The 17,381-nt window shown below is 39.1% G+C and overlaps 1 protein-coding gene across 1 annotated transcript in view; it reads left to right on the forward strand.

Annotated features, from left to right (window-relative positions):
• Window positions 1-17,381, forward strand: part of LOC115111424 (spermatid perinuclear RNA-binding protein-like) — a 47,643-nt gene that overhangs the window by 18,019 nt on the left and 12,243 nt on the right. The window contains exons 7-11 of the mRNA XM_029637458.2: window positions 1,700-1,795; window positions 1,921-2,032; window positions 2,199-2,296; window positions 16,444-16,549; window positions 16,652-16,735. Coding sequence (XP_029493318.1) covers window positions 1,700-1,795; window positions 1,921-2,032; window positions 2,199-2,296; window positions 16,444-16,549; window positions 16,652-16,735 — 496 coding nt within the window. The remainder of the gene's footprint in view (window positions 1-1,699; window positions 1,796-1,920; window positions 2,033-2,198; window positions 2,297-16,443; window positions 16,550-16,651; window positions 16,736-17,381) is intronic.

The raw sequence follows: 17,381 nt of genomic DNA on the forward strand, positions 1-17,381 counted from the left end.
AGTGTGTGTGGCATCCACGTGCCTGTATGACCTCCCTACAACGCCTGGGCATGCCCCTGATGAGGTGGCGGATGGTCTCCTGAGGGATCTCCTCACAGACCTGGACTAAAGCATCCGCCAACTCCTGGACAGTCTGTGGTGCAATGGAGCGAGACATGATGTCCCAGATGTGCTCAATTGGATTCAGGTCTGGGGAACGGGCGGGCCTGTCCATAGCATCAATGCCTTCCTCTTGCAGGAACTGCTGACACACTCCAGCCACATGAGGTCTAGCATTGTCTTGCATTAGGAGGAACCCAGGGCCAACCGCACCAGCATATGGGGGTCTGAGGATCTCATCTAGGTACCTAATGGCAGTCAGGCTACCTCTGGCGAGCACATGGAGGGCTGTGCGGCCCCCCGAAGAAATGCCACCCCACACCATGACTGACCCACCGCCAAACCGGTCATGCTGGAGGATGTTGCAGGCAGCAGAACGTTCTCCACGGCGTCTCCAGACTCTGTCACGTCTGTCACGTGCTCAGTGTGAACCTGCTTTCATCTGTGAAGAGCACAGGGCGCCAGTGGCGAATTTGCCAATCTTGATGTTCTCTGGCAAATGCCAAACATCTTGCACGGTGTTGGGCTGTACGCACAACCCCTACCTGTGGACGTCGGGCCCTCATACCATCCTCATGGAGTCTGTTTCTGACCGTTTGAGCAGACACATGCACATTTGTGGCCTGCTGGAGGTCATTTTGCAGGGCTCTGGCAGTGCTCCTCCTGGCACAAAGGCAGAGGTATCGGTCCTGCTGCTGGGTTGATGCCCTCCTACGGCCTCCTCCATGTCTCCTTATGTACTGGCCTGTCTCCTGGTAGCGCCTCCATGCTCTGGACACTACGCTGAGAAACCTTCTTGCCACAGCTCGCATTGATGTGCCATCCTGGATGAGCTGCACTACCTGAGCCACTTGTGTGGGTTGTAGACTCCGTCTCATGCTACCACTAGAGTGAAAGCACCGCCAGCATTCAAAAGTGACCAAAACATCAGCCAGGAAGCATAGGAACTGAGAAGTGGTCTGTGGTCCCCACCTGCAGAACCACTCCTTTATTGGGGGTGTCTTGCTAATTGCCTATAATTTCCACCTGTTGTCTATTCCATTTGCACAACAGCATGTGAAATTTATTGTCAATCAGTGTTGCTTCCTAAGTGGACAGTTTGATTTCACAGAAGTGTGATTGACTTGGAGTTACATTGTGTATATTAGCCCACACAGCTACAAGAATGCACTTTTTATTGTAGCTTATAGCGATCAATCTACACTGAACAAGAATATAAATGCAACATCCACCAATTTCGAAGATGCAAGCATCATGAAAACGCTAACACAATTTAATTTGACTTGGTGAAAATAATTATTGGGAACCTAACTTGCTTAACCTAACTTACTTTTTCCATGCGTACTCTTCCTTCTCACTCCATGAAATGATGACCTCTTCTTAAATATTTGGTCAGATTACTAATTTTCTGTATGGTTTCCTACAAACAAGACTGGCTCATACCCCTTTGGCTCAACTTACCCCACTCTCCCCTAACATCCATTGTATGACTGAAGGATTGAGTAATTATTTTGGTAGACTGTACATGTTGTTTTTAGCATCACTGGACTTTGAAGGTATATAGAGTTTGTTTACATTGTCTTGTCTGTCCCCCATGTAGTCCAGAGTGACAGATCTGAAGTCGTGTGTCATCGTCATGCGTATTCTCAGAGACATGTGCAACAGACTAATTGTGTGGGAGCCACTCAAAGGATGGGTAAGTGTTCCAAGGAGAGTGTGTGTGTGTGTGTGTGTGTGACAGAGTACATCATGTATCTTTGGTCCCCCCCCCCCACCACAGCCCATGGAGCTGATCTGTTCTCTCACCCCCCCCCACCACAGCCCATGGAGCTGATCTGTGAGAAAGCCATTGCCACCTGTAACCGGCCCCTGGGGCCCGGAGAGGCCCTGCGCAGGGTCATGGAGTGCATTGCCTCAGGGATCCTCCTCCCAGGTTAGCCACAGGGACTAGGTTTTATATCCAGGCCTTCCTGGGAAAGAGGTCTGCATTTAACTGGGACTTTCCGGTTAAATAAAAATATTACTTGCCTGTTCACTAGCCCAGTAAGCCCATACAATGTAAGAAGCTTTTTGAATGTTGATTTTGACTGCTGTTCCAGATGGGCCGGGAGTTCACGACCCCTGTGAGAGAGAGCCAACAGACACCTTGTCAGTGATCACTGGCCAACAGGCTGAGGCTATCACTCAAAACGCACAGGTGAGACACCCTAACAATACATCTACAATACTGTAAAGTCAGACTTGTATACAGTTAAAGTCGGAAGTTTACATACACTTAGGTTGGAGTCATTAACTCATTTTTCAACCACCACAAATTTCTTGTTAACAAACCATTGTTTTGGTAAGTCGGTTAGGACATCTACTTTGTGCATGACACAAGTAATATTTCTAACAGTTGTTTACAGACAGATTATTTCACTTATAATTAACTGTATCACAATTCCAGTGGGTCAGAAGTTTACATACACTAAGTTGACTGTGCCTTTAAACAGCTTGGAAAATTTCAGAAAATTATGTCATGGCATTAGAAGCTTCTGATAGGCTAATTGACATCATTTCAGTCAATTGGAGGTGTACCTGTGGATGTATTTCAAGGCCTACCTTCAAACTCAGTGCGTCTTTTCTTGACATGATGGGAAAATCAAAAGAAATCAGCCAAGACCTCTGAAAAGAATTGTAGACATCCACAAGTCTGGTTCATCCTTGGGAGCAATTTCCAAATGCCTGAAGGTACCACGTTCATCTGTACAAACAATAGTACGCAAGTATAAACACCATGGGACCACTCCGCCGTCATACCGCTCAGGAAGGAGACGCGTTCTGTCTCTTAGAGATGAACGTACTTTGTTGCGAAAAGTGCAAATCAATCCCAGAAAAACAGCGAAGGACCTTGTGAAGATGCTGGAGGAAACGGGTACAAAATTATCTATATCCACATTAAAAAACGAGTCCTATATCGACACAATCTGAAAGGCCACTCAGCAACGAAGAAGCCACTGCTCCAAAACCGCCATAATAAAGCCAGACTACGGTTGGCAACTGCACATGGAGACAAAGATTGTACATTTTGGAGAAATGTCCTCTGGTCTGATGAACAAAAATAGAACTGTTTGGCCATAATGACCATCATTATGTTTGGAGGAAAAAGGGGGATGCTTTCAAGTCAAACACCATCCCAACCATGAAGCACGGGGGTGGCAGCATCATGTTGTGGTGGTGCTTTTCTGCAGGAGGGACTGGTGCACTTCACAAAATAGATGGCATCATGAGTGAGGAAAATTGTGGATATATTGAAGTAACATCTCAAGACATCAGTCAGGATGTTAAAGCTTGGTCGCAAATAGTTCTTCCAAATGGACAATGACCCCAAGCATACTTTCAAAGTTGTGGCAAAACGGCTTAAGGACAACAAAGTCAAGGTATTGGAGTGGCCATCACAAAGCCCTGATTTCAATGCTATAGAAAATTTGTGGGCAGGATTGAAAAAGCGTGTTTGCAAAAAGGCCTACAAACCTGACTCAGTTACACCAGCTCTGTCAGGAGGAATGGGTCAAAATTCACCCAATTTATTGTGGGAAGCTTGTGGAAGGCCACCCAAAACATTTGACCCAAGTTAATCAATTTAAAGGCAATGCTACCAAATACTAATTGAGTGTATGTAAACTTTTCACCCACTGAGAATGTGATGAAATAAATAAAGCTGAAATAAATCATTCTCTACTATTATTCTGACATTTCACGTTCTTAAAATAAAGTGGTGATCCTAACTAACCCAAGACAGGGAATTTTTACTTGGATTAAATGTCAGGATTTGTGAACTGAGTTTAAATGTATTTGGCTATGTTAACTTCAGACTTCAACTGTACATCAGGAAAGAAATGACACTGCTCTCCTCGTTGTTACCTTCCCCCTAGCGTTGATTGGATGATGAGGTTCATTTAAAGCCGTCTACGGCCACTCCAGAGGCCCAGTCCAGGTCTATAGTTAGATCAGTGCTGCTGCAGTACTTCAGACTCGACCTCTACAGCCCCTTGGAGCTGAGGAGACTGACGATTAGCCCACTAATGAGCGTGGGAAAGCACTCCCACCACGCCAGCAGTGCTTTGTGCTGCTTACTACATGAAACACTTCTAGACTGCCCTGAGCAGAATGCAATGTGATGGTATAGGGAGGTGAGGATCTCTCCATTTCTCGCTCCAGGCAGGAGGAAATCTGTTCGTCCTTGCACTATGCAGTAAGTCGAGGTTTTTGTGAGTGTGAATCTGCTCCCAATGTAAAGATTCTATCCAATGCCCAAAAATCACTTAAGGACTTTGACCTTAATAAAAATCCCCCCCTCTGTGTAAAGGTGAGCCACCCACAGGCCTCACGACTCGCCTGAAGGTCCCTGGTACCAGTTCAAAATTTATGGAGGACTGTGTATACAGTTGAAGTCGGAAGTTTACATACACCTTAGCCAAATACATTTAAACTCAGTTTTTCACAATTCCTGATATTTAATCCTTGTAAAAAAATCCCTGTCCTAGGTCAGTTAGGATCACCACTTTATTTTAAGAATGTGAAATGTCAGAATAATAGTAGAGAATGATTTTCAGCTTTTATTTATTTTATCACATTCCCAGTGAGTCAGAGGTTTACATACACTCAATTAGTATTTGGTAGAATTGCCTTTTAAATTGTTTAACTTGGGTCAAATGTTTCGGGTGGCCTTCCACAAGCTTCCCACAATAAGTTGGGTGAATTTTGGCCCATTCCTCCTGACAGAGCTGGTGTAACAGAATCAGGTTTGTAGGCCTCCTTGCTCGCACACGCTTTTTCAGTCCTCTGTCCACAAATGTTCTATAGGATTGAGGTCAGGGCTTTGTGATGGCCACTCCAATAGCTTGACTTTGTTGTCCTTAAACTATTTTGAAACAACTTTGGAAGGATGCTTGGGGTCATTGTCCATTTGGAAGATCCATTTGCGACCAAGCTTTAACATCCTGACTGATGTCTTGAGATGTTGCTTCAATATATCCACATAATTTTCCATCCCTCATGATGCCATCTATTTTGTGAAGCGCGCCAGTCCCTCCTGCAGCAAAGCACCCTCACAACATGATGCTGCCACCCTGTGCTTCACGGTCTGGATGGCGTTCTTCGGCTTGCAAGCATCCCCCTTTTTTCCTCCAAACATAATGATGGTCATTATGGCCAAACAGTTATATTTTTTGTTTCATCAGACCAGAGGACATCTCTCCAAAAAATACAATATTTGTCCCCGTGTGCAGTTACAAACTGTAGTCTGGCTTTTTTTATGGCGGTTTTGGCCAGTGGCTTCTTCCTTGCTGAGCAACCTTTCAGGCTATGTCGATATAGGACTCTTTTTACTGTGGATATAGATACATTCTGTCTCCTCAAAGTGTCTCCTTCCTGAGCGGTATGACGGCGGCGTGGTCCCATGGTGTTTATACTTGCATACTATTGTTTGTACAGATTAATGTGGTACCTTCAGGTGTTTTGGAAATTGCTCCCAAGGATGAGCCAGACTTGTGGAAGTCTCCAATTTTTTTCTGAGGTCTTGGCTGATTTTTCGTTTGATTTTCCCATCTTGTCAAGCAAAGAGGCACTGAGTTTGAAGGTAGGCCTTGAAATACATCCACAGGTACACCTCCAATTGACATCAATTAGCCTATCAGAAGCTTCTAAAGCTATGGCATCTTTTTAACAAATTTTCCAAGCTGTTTAAAGGCACAGTCAACTTAGTGTATGTAAACTTCTGACCCACTGGAATTGTGATACAGTGAAATAATCTGTCTGTAAACAATTGTTGGAAAAATGACTTGTTCTAATCAACTTGCCAAAACTATAGTTTTGTTAACAAGAAATTTGTGGAGTGGTTGAAAAATGAGTTTTAATGACTCCAACCTACCGGTAAGTGCATGTTAACTTCTTACTTCTACTGTATATTGAGACTGTTTAGTGACGACAATTTGAAAGCAGACCACTACCTGAAATCTACTTCACAAAATGTAAATAATCTATCCAAATTTTGGCAAGTAGTGTAGGGTTTGGAGTGCAAAAAGATACATAGCTTCCCAAACAATTGTTGGTCGATACACAGATTGTAACTGAGAGAACCTCCATTCTGAAAGCCTTGAATCAGCATTTTTTAGATGCAGGCAGTTTATTTGAAAAGGTCAAAGGAATTTACCTGACACCCCTGTGCACTCCGTCACCAGGTTCTCCTTTTCATCATTCTCTGTTTCAGAAGTGTGTAAAGCCCTGAAAGAGATTGATTTTTAAAAATCCCCTGGTCCTGATGAACTAGACCCCGCCTCCTACACTTAGCTGCAGACATCATTGCCTCCCCGCTTAACATGTATTTTTAACCTCACGCTTGATGTTAAGGAAATCCCCAAGTTATGGAAATCTGCTTTTGTACTGCCTCTCCTGAAAGGTGGAGATCCTTCGCTACTTGACAACTATCGACCCATCCATATCAAAATTGTCTATACTGTCAAAGGTACTAGAGTCCTTAGTTAGTAGGCAGCTTAAGGTCTACTTCCAAGAAAACAATATCTTAAATGGAATGCAATCAGGTTTTACGTCTGGTCACAGCACTGTTTCAGTAACATTGAAGGTTTTAAATGACATCCACTGTGCTCTTGATAAGAAGTTAAATTGTGTGTCTGTTTTTATTGATTTGTCGAAGGCTTTTGACACCGTGGACCATGCTGTGTTAGTGCAAAGGTTGAAATGTTGTGGAATTACTGGTCATTCTCTAGATTGGTTTATAAATTAGCTATCAAATCGTACACAATGTGTAATGACGGATGGTTGTAAATCTGGGCCCACTGTTGTTCATTTTGTATACCAACAACATTGGGGATCTTATTGAAACAGTGGATGTTCATTTTTATGCAGATGATACTGTTCTTTATTCAAGTGGTAGTAGTTTATCTTTAGCTTTTGAAAATGCCCAAAGAGCATTTAACATCATACAACAGAATCTGTATGATTTAAAGCTGATTCTAAATTTGGGTAAAACAAAATGCATGATATTTTCAAATGCCAGGCATGTTACAAATCATGTCATTGCTACATTGTCTGGACATACTATAGAGCAAGTTAAAGTGTACAAATATTTGGGTGTGTGGGTTGATGATGAGCTGAGCTTCACTGTGCATGTAGGGAATTTGATAAGGAAGCTCAAGCTGAAAATAGTATTTTATTACCGGCATAAGGCTGTCTTTTCTTTTGAGGCCACAAAGGAGCTGGTACGATGTACATTACTGTCGGTTTTAGATTTGAGTGATTTTATTTATATATATATATATATATATATATATATATATGCAGGCCTCAGCCACTACCCTGAGAGCACTTGATTCAGTGTATCATGCAGTGGTCGTCATTGACCTTGCGTAGGCTTAAACACTGGTATACACTGATTTATAAGGCCATATTGTAGGCTTAAACACTGGTATACACTGATTTATAAGGCCATATTGTAGGCTTAAACACTGGTATACACTGATTTATAAGGCCATATTGTAGGCTTAAACACTGGTATACACTGATTTATAAGGCCATATTGTAGGCTTAAACACTGGTATACACTGATTTATAAGGCCATAATGTAGGCTTAAACACTGGTATACACTGATTTATAAGGCCATAATGTAGGCTTAAACACTGGTATACACTGATTTATAAGGCCATAATGTAGGCTTAAACACTGGTATACACTGATTTATAAGGCCATAATGTAGGCTTAAACACTGGTATACACTGATTTATAAGGCCATAATGTAGGCTTAAACACTGGTATACCACTGATTTATAAGGCCATATTGTAGGCTTAAACACTGGTATACCACTGATTTATAAGGCCATATTGTAGGCTTAAACACTGGTATACACTGATTTACAAGGCCATAATGTAGGCTTAAACACTGGTATACACTGATTTATAAGGCCATATTGTAGGCTTAAACACTGGTATACCACTGATTTATAAGGCCATAATGTAGGCTTAAACACTGGTATACCACTGATTTATAAGGCCATATTGTAGGCTTAAACACTGGTATACACTGATTTATAAGGCCATAATGTAGGCTTAAACACTGGTATACACTGATTTACAAGGCCATAATGTAGGCTTAAACACTGGTATACACTGATTTATAAGGCCATATTGTAGGCTTAAACACTGGTATACCACTGATTTATAAGGCCATAATGTAGGCTTAAACACTGGTATACACTGATTTATAAGGCCATAATGTAGGCTTAGACACTGGTATACACTGATTTATAAGGCCATAATGTAGGCTTAAACACTGGTATACACTGATTTATAAGGCCATAATGTAGGCTTAAACACTGGTATACACTGATTTACAAGGCCATAATGTAGGCTTAAACACTGGTATACACTGATTTATAAGGCCATATTGTAGGCTTAAACACTGGTATACACTGATTTATAAGGCCATATTGTAGGCTTAAACACTGGTATACACTGATTTATAAGGCCATAATGTAGGCTTAGACACTGGTATACACTGATTTATAAGGCCATAATGTAGGCTTAAACACTGGTATACACTGATTTATAAGGCCATATTGTAGGCTTAAACACTGGTATACACTGATTTATTAGGCCATAATGTAGGCTTAAACACTGGTATACACTGATTTATAAGGCCATATTGTAGGCTTAAACACTGGTATACACTGATTTATAAGGCCATATTGTAGGCTTAAACACTGGTATACACTGATTTATAAGGCCATAATGTAGGCTTAAACACTGGTATACACTGATTTATAAGGCCATAATGTAGGCTTAAACACTGGTATACACTGATTTATAAGGCCATAATGTAGGCTTAAACACTGGTATACACTGATTTATTAGGCCATAATGTAGGCTTAAGCACTGGTATACACTGATTTATAAGGCCATAATGTAGGCTTAAACACTGGTATACACTGATTTACAAGGCCATATTGTAGGCTTAGACACTGGTATACACTGATTTATAAGGCCATATTGTAGGCTTAAACACTGGTATACACTGATTTATAAGGCCATAATGTAGGCTTAAACACTGGTATACCACTGATTTATAAGGCCATAATGTAGGCTTAAACACAGGTATACACTGATTTATAAGGCCATAATGTAGGCTTAAACACTGGTATACACTGATTTATAAGGCCATAATGTAGGCTTAAACACTGGTATACACTGATTTACAAGGCCATAATGTAGGCTTAAACACTGGTATACACTGATTTATAAGGCCATAATGTAGGCTTAAACACTGGTATACACTGATTTATAAGGCCATAATGTAGGCTTAAACACTGGTATACACTGATTTATAAGGCCATAATGTAGGCTTAAACACTGGTATACACTGATTTATAAGGCCATAATGTAGGCTTAAACACTGGTATACACTGATTTATAAGGCCATAATGTAGGCTTAAACACTGGTATACACTGATTTATAAGGCCATATTGTAGGCTTAAACACTGGTATACACTGATTTATAAGGCCATAATGTAGGCTTAAACACTGGTATGCACTGATTTATAAGGCCATAATGTAGGCTTAAACACTGGTATACACTGATTTATTAGGCCATAATGTAGGCTTAAACACTGGTATACACTGATTTATAAGGCCATAATGTAGGCTTAAACACTGGTATACACTGATTTATTAGGCCATAATGTAGGCTTAAACACTGGTATACACTGATTTATAAGGCCATATTGTAGGCTTAAACACTGGTATACACTGATTTATAAGGCCATATTGTAGGCTTAAACACTGGTATACACTGATTTACAAGGCCATAATGTAGGCTTAAACACTGGTATACACTGATTTATAAGGCCATAATGTAGGCTTAAACACTGGTATACACTGATTTACAAGGCCATAATGTAGGCTTAAACACTGGTATACACTGATTTATAAGGCCATAATGTAGGCTTAAACACTGGTATACACTGATTTATAAGGCCATATTGTAGGCTTAAACACTGGTATACACTGATTTATAAGGCCATAATGTAGGCTTAAACACTGGTATACACTGATTTATAAGGCCATATTGTAGGCTTAAACACTGGTATACACTGATTTATAAGGCCATAATGTAGGCTTAGACACTGGTATACACTGATTTATTAGGCCATAATGTAGGCTTAAACACTGGTATACACTGATTTATTAGGCCATAATGTAGGCTTAAACACTGGTATACACTGATTTATAAGGCCATAATGTAGGCTTAGACACTGGTATACACTGATTTATTAGGCCATAATGTAGGCTTAAACACTGGTATACACTGATTTATAAGGCCATAATGTAGGCTTAAACACTGGTATACACTGATTTATAAGGCCATAATGTAGGCTTAAACACTGGTATACACTGATTTATAAGGCCATAATGTAGGCTTAAACACTGGTATACACTGATTTATAAGGCCATAATGTAGGCTTAAACACTGGTATACACTGATTTATAAGGCCATAATGTAGGCTTAAACACTGGTATACACTGATTTATAAGGCCATAATGTAGGCTTAAACACTGGTATACACTGATTTATAAGGCCATAATGTAGGCTTAAACACTGGTATACACTGATTTATAAGGCCATAATGTAGGCTTAAACACTGGTATACACTGATTTACAAGGCCATAATGTAGGCTTAAACACTGGTATACACTGATTTATAAGGCCATAATGTAGGCTTAAACACTGGTATACACTGATTTACAAGGCCATAATGTAGGCTTAAACACTGGTATACACTGATTTATAAGGCCATAATGTAGGCTTAAACACTGGTATACACTGATTTATTAGGCCATAATGTAGGCTTAAACACTGGTATACACTGATTTATAAGGCCATAATGTAGGCTTAAACACTGGTATACACTGATTTATAAGGCCATAATGTAGGCTTAAACACTGGTATACACTGATTTATTAGGCCATAATGTAGGCTTAAACACTGGTATACACTGATTTACAAGGCCATAATGTAGGCTTAAACACTGGTATACACTGATTTATAAGGCCATAATGTAGGCTTAAACACTGGTATACACTGATTTACAAGGCCATAATGTAGGCTTAAACACTGGTATACACTGATTTATAAGGCCATAATGTAGGCTTAAACACTGGTATACACTGATTTATAAGGCCATATTGTAGGCTTAAACACTGGTATACACTGATTTATAAGGCCATAATGTAGGCTTAAACACTGGTATACACTGATTTATAAGGCCATATTGTAGGCTTAAACACTGGTATACACTGATTTATAAGGCCATAATGTAGGCTTAAACACTGGTATACACTGATTTATTAGGCCATAATGTAGGCTTAAACACTGGTATACACTGATTTATTAGGCCATAATGTAGGCTTAAACACTGGTATACACTGATTTATAAGGCCATAATGTAGGCTTAAACACTGGTATACACTGATTTATAAGGCCATAATGTAGGCTTAAACACTGGTATACACTGATTTATAAGGCCATAATGTAGGCTTAAACACTGGTATACACTGATTTATAAGGCCATAATGTAGGCTTAAACACTGGTATACACTGATTTATAAGGCCATAATGTAGGCTTAAACACTGGTATACACTGATTTATAAGGCCATAATGTAGGCTTAAACACTGGTATACACTGATTTATAAGGCCATAATGTAGGCTTAAACACTGGTATACACTGATTTATAAGGCCATAATGTAGGCTTAAACACTGGTATACACTGATTTATAAGGCCATAATGTAGGCTTAAACACTGGTATACACTGATTTATAAGGCCATAATGTAGGCTTAAACACTGGTATACACTGATTTACAAGGCCATAATGTAGGCTTAAACACTGGTATACACTGATTTATAAGGCCATAATGTAGGCTTAAACACTGGTATACACTGATTTATAAGGCCATAATGTAGGCTTAAACACTGGTATACACTGATTTACAAGGCCATAATGTAGGCTTAAACACTGGTATACACTGATTTATAAGGCCATAATGTAGGCTTAAACACTGGTATACACTGATTTATTAGGCCATAATGTAGGCTTAAACACTGGTATACACTGATTTATAAGGCCATAATGTAGGCTTAAACACTGGTATACACTGATTTATAAGGCCATAATGTAGGCTTAAACACTGGTATACACTGATTTATAAGGCCATATTGTAGGCTTAAACACTGGTATACACTGATTTATAAGGCCATATTGTAGGCTTAAACACTGGTATACCACTGATTTATAAGGCCATATTGTAGGCTTAAACACTGGTATACCACTGATTTATAAGGCCATATTGTAGGCTTAAACACTGGTATACACTGATTTATAAGGCCATATTGTAGGCTTAAACACTGGTATACACTGATTTACAAGGCCATAATGTAGGCTTAGACACTGGTATACACTGATTTATTAGGCCATAATGTAGGCTTAAACACTGGTATACACTGATTTATTAGGCCATAATGTAGGCTTAAACACTGGTATACACTGATTTATAAGGCCATAATGTAGGCTTAGACACTGGTATACACTGATTTATTAGGCCATAATGTAGGCTTAAACACTGGTATACACTGATTTATAAGGCCATAATGTAGGCTTAAACACTGGTATACACTGATTTATAAGGCCATAATGTAGGCTTAAACACTGGTATACACTGATTTATAAGGCCATAATGTAGGCTTAAACACTGGTATACACTGATTTATAAGGCCATAATGTAGGCTTAAACACTGGTATACACTGATTTATAAGGCCATAATGTAGGCTTAAACACTGGTATACACTGATTTATAAGGCCATAATGTAGGCTTAAACACTGGTATACACTGATTTATAAGGCCATAATGTAGGCTTAAACACTGGTATACACTGATTTATAAGGCCATAATGTAGGCTTAAACACTGGTATACACTGATTTACAAGGCCATAATGTAGGCTTAAACACTGGTATACACTGATTTATAAGGCCATAATGTAGGCTTAAACACTGGTATACACTGATTTATAAGGCCATAATGTAGGCTTAAACACTGGTATACACTGATTTATAAGGCCATAATGTAGGCTTAAACACTGGTATACACTGATTTATAAGGCCATAATGTAGGCTTAAACACTGGTATACACTGATTTATTAGGCCATAATGTAGGCTTAAACACTGGTATACACTGATTTATAAGGCCATAATGTAGGCTTAAACACTGGTATACACTGATTTATAAGGCCATAATGTAGGCTTAAACACTGGTATACACTGATTTACAAGGCCATAATGTAGGCTTAAACACTGGTATACACTGATTTACAAGGCCATAATGTAGGCTTAAACACTGGTATACACTGATTTATAAGGCCATATTGTAGGCTTAAACACTGGTATACACTGATTTATAAGGCCATAATGTAGGCTTAAACACTGGTATACACTGATTTATAAGGCCATATTGTAGGCTTAAACACTGGTATACACTGATTTATAAGGCCATAATGTAGGCTTAGACACTGGTATACACTGATTTATTAGGCCATAATGTAGGCTTAAACACTGGTATACACTGATTTATTAGGCCATAATGTAGGCTTAAACACTGGTATACACTGATTTATAAGGCCATAATGTAGGCTTAAACACTGGTATACACTGATTTATTAGGCCATAATGTAGGCTTAAACACTGGTATACACTGATTTATAAGGCCATATTGTAGGCTTAAACACTGGTATACACTGATTTATAAGGCCATATTGTAGGCTTAAACACTGGTATACCACTGATTTATAAGGCCATATTGTAGGCTTAAACACTGGTATACCACTGATTTATAAGGCCATATTGTAGGCTTAAACACTGGTATACACTGATTTATAAGGCCATATTGTAGGCTTAAACACTGGTATACACTGATTTACAAGGCCATAATGTAGGCTTAAACACTGGTATACACTGATTTATAAGGCCATAATGTAGGCTTAAACACTGGTATACACTGATTTACAAGGCCATAATGTAGGCTTAAACACTGGTATACACTGATTTACAAGGCCATAATGTAGGCTTAAACACTGGTATACACTGATTTATAAGGCCATAATGTAGGTTTAAACACTGGTATACACTGATTTATAAGGCCATAATGTAGGCTTAAACACTGGTATACACTGATTTACAAGGCCATAATGTAGGCTTAAACACTGGTATACACTGATTTACAAGGCCATAATGTAGGCTTAAACACTGGTATACACTGATTTATAAGGCCATAATGTAGGCTTAGACACTGGTATACACTGATTTATAAGGCCATAATGTAGGTTTAAACACTGGTATACTGATTTATAAGGCCATAATGTAGGCTTAAACACTGGTATACACTGATTTACAAGGCCATAATGTAGGCTTAAACACTGGTATACACTGATTTACAAGGCCATAATGTAGGCTTAAACACTGGTATACACTGATTTACAAGGCCATAATGTAGGCTTAAACACTGGTATACACTGATTTATAAGGCCATAATGTAGGCTTAGACACTGGTATACACTGATTTATAAGGCCATATTGTAGGCTTAAACACTGGTATACACTGATTTACAAGGCCATAATGTAGGCTTAAACACTGGTATACACTGATTTACAAGGCCATTATGTAGGCTTAAACACTGGTATACACTGATTTACAAGGCCATAATGTAGGCTTAAACACTGGTATACACTGATTTATAAGGCCATAATGTAGGTTTAAACACTGGTATACACTGATTTATAAGGCCATAATGTAGGCTTAAACACTGGTATACACTGATTTATAAGGCCATATTGTAGGCTTAAACACAGGTATACACTGATTTATAAGGCCATAATGTAGGTTTAAACACTGGTATACACTGATTTATAAGGCCATAATGTAGGCTTAAACACTGGTATACACTGATTTATAAGGCCATAATGTAGGCTTAAACACTGGTATACACTGATTTATAAGGCCATAATGTAGGCTTAAACACTGGTATACACTGATTTATAAGGCCATAATGTAGGCTTAAACACTGGTATACACTGATTTATAAGGCCATATTGTAGGCTTAAACACTGGTATACACTGATTTATAAGGCCATATTGTAGGCTTAAACACTGGTATACACTGATTTATAAGGCCATAATGTAGGCTTAAACACTGGTATACACTGATTTATAAGGCCATAATGTAGGCTTAAACACTGGTATACACTGATTTATTAGGCCATAATGTAGGCTTAAACACTGGTATACACTGATTTATTAGGCCATATTGGGTCAAATGCCATTTTATCTCTGTTCTTTTTTTAGTCAGGTCAGTAAATAAATATCAATTACGGTCCCATTCTGATTTGCTTCTAACAGTACAAAAAATTAGAACAGGTCATGGTAGAAATAGTTTGTTACTTAGCTCCGTGGTCCTTGAATTCTCTCCTGACATTTTAGAATGTGATCTAGTTTCGTTGGTGAAGTTTAAACACTTGATCGATGTATATATCATAGAAGAGTGTAATTGTTTTTAGGCCAGCTGTTTTTAGTCAAGACGTTTGTGTTTTTAATGTAAAATGTTTTTGTTGTACTGTATGTGTGTTTATAGTTTTGTTTAATGTTGTGTTAGTGTATGTAAGTTGTTTTGTCTGAAACGTTGTTCCCTCTGCTGCTATTGGACCAGGTCTCTCTTGGAAAAGAGATGTTATCTCAATGAGAGAACCTGTATAAGTAAAGGTCAAATAAAAAATAAGGGGTTAAAAACACAGAATAATAAAATAAAGAATCCTGGTCTTATCTCTGATGTAGGATAGACACTTCAGAAAACCTCCTTTAGATCTGGTTTTCCATGTAGTGAAACTGTTAGTCAATGCTTTTGTATGGGCTAATGGCAGTAAGGTCAAATTAAAATGGTCATCTAATTCTTCTTTTTCTTTTTTCTTCAAGGGATCTTTAAATTCTAAATCAAATAGCAAAATGATCATTGGTATGACCTTGCTAAAACAATTCCATATAGCTTAGTAGTACTACTTAGACTTAGACTTTTATGGGTTAAATACACACTATTGATTGATATTTACATTTGATTAATCAGTTGATTACCTCCTCGTAGGTATTTCTAGCATTACTCTTTCCTAAGAGGAGTTGTGGGTGTGTTTGACTCGTTTTGTGCCCTCATTCTATGTGGTTTCATACTGTGTTTCTGCTGTGTGTTTCAGCATGCCCTACGTCTCCTGGCCTTCGGACAGCTTTATAAGGTTCTGAATATGAATCCTCTCCCTCCAACCAAACCCTCACACAGACTCTCAGGGTCAGACAAAAAAGGTGTGTGTGTGTTCACCCTTGAGTGTATGTGCTAGTGCGTAAACTCCGAGATCTCAGGTGGTCTCTGCCCTCCTGAAGGTGAATCCATACTTTGTTCCACAGGAATCTGCCGGAAAAGGCAGCATGAAGATGAACACACTAACGACAGACAACTCTTCAAGAAGATGAAATGCAACCTGATGGGAGGTCAGATTCACTGTTGCTCTGGCTCAACATTTCTGAATCCTTTTCCTCTCTACTCAGCCTGGAGAACAACTTGAAGTAATGTAGATGCATAGTCTTTCTAAAGATCAGCCTATGCCTGTCGACCATACAGGAACTCTAGAATAGAATGCTGGTACATTCCAGAATGTCATTACTCAAAAACAGCATTTTGAGTGTGGTATTCATCCCATACTATCTCTCACTCACCCCTCATGGCTAGTACGGATGTAATTAAATCCCCCCTCACTGTGACACCAATCCCACAGGGCTTTAATCTCCCACAGTTCAAAGCAGGGAGTTGAAATGCGTTAGGGATTAAGCCCCCCCTGGCAGTCTCACACACAATTATCTATCTCTCTCAGGAAACCCTACCTACATTACAGGACACCCTACCTACAGTGCACTCAAAGTATTCACGCCCCTTGACTTTTTCCAAATTTTGTTACATTAGTCTTATTCTAAAATGTATACAAAAATTTGTTTCGTCATCAATCTACACACAATACCCCATGATGACGAAGTGAAAACTGTTTTTTAGACCTTTTTGCACATTTATTATTATTTTTTAACAGAATACCTTATAACTATTCAGACCCTTTGCTATGAGACTTGAAGTTGAGCTCAGGTA

This window comes from Oncorhynchus nerka, linkage group LG27 (assembly GCF_034236695.1).
Source record: "Oncorhynchus nerka isolate Pitt River linkage group LG27, Oner_Uvic_2.0, whole genome shotgun sequence".
Taxonomy (NCBI): Eukaryota; Metazoa; Chordata; class Actinopteri; order Salmoniformes; family Salmonidae; genus Oncorhynchus; species Oncorhynchus nerka.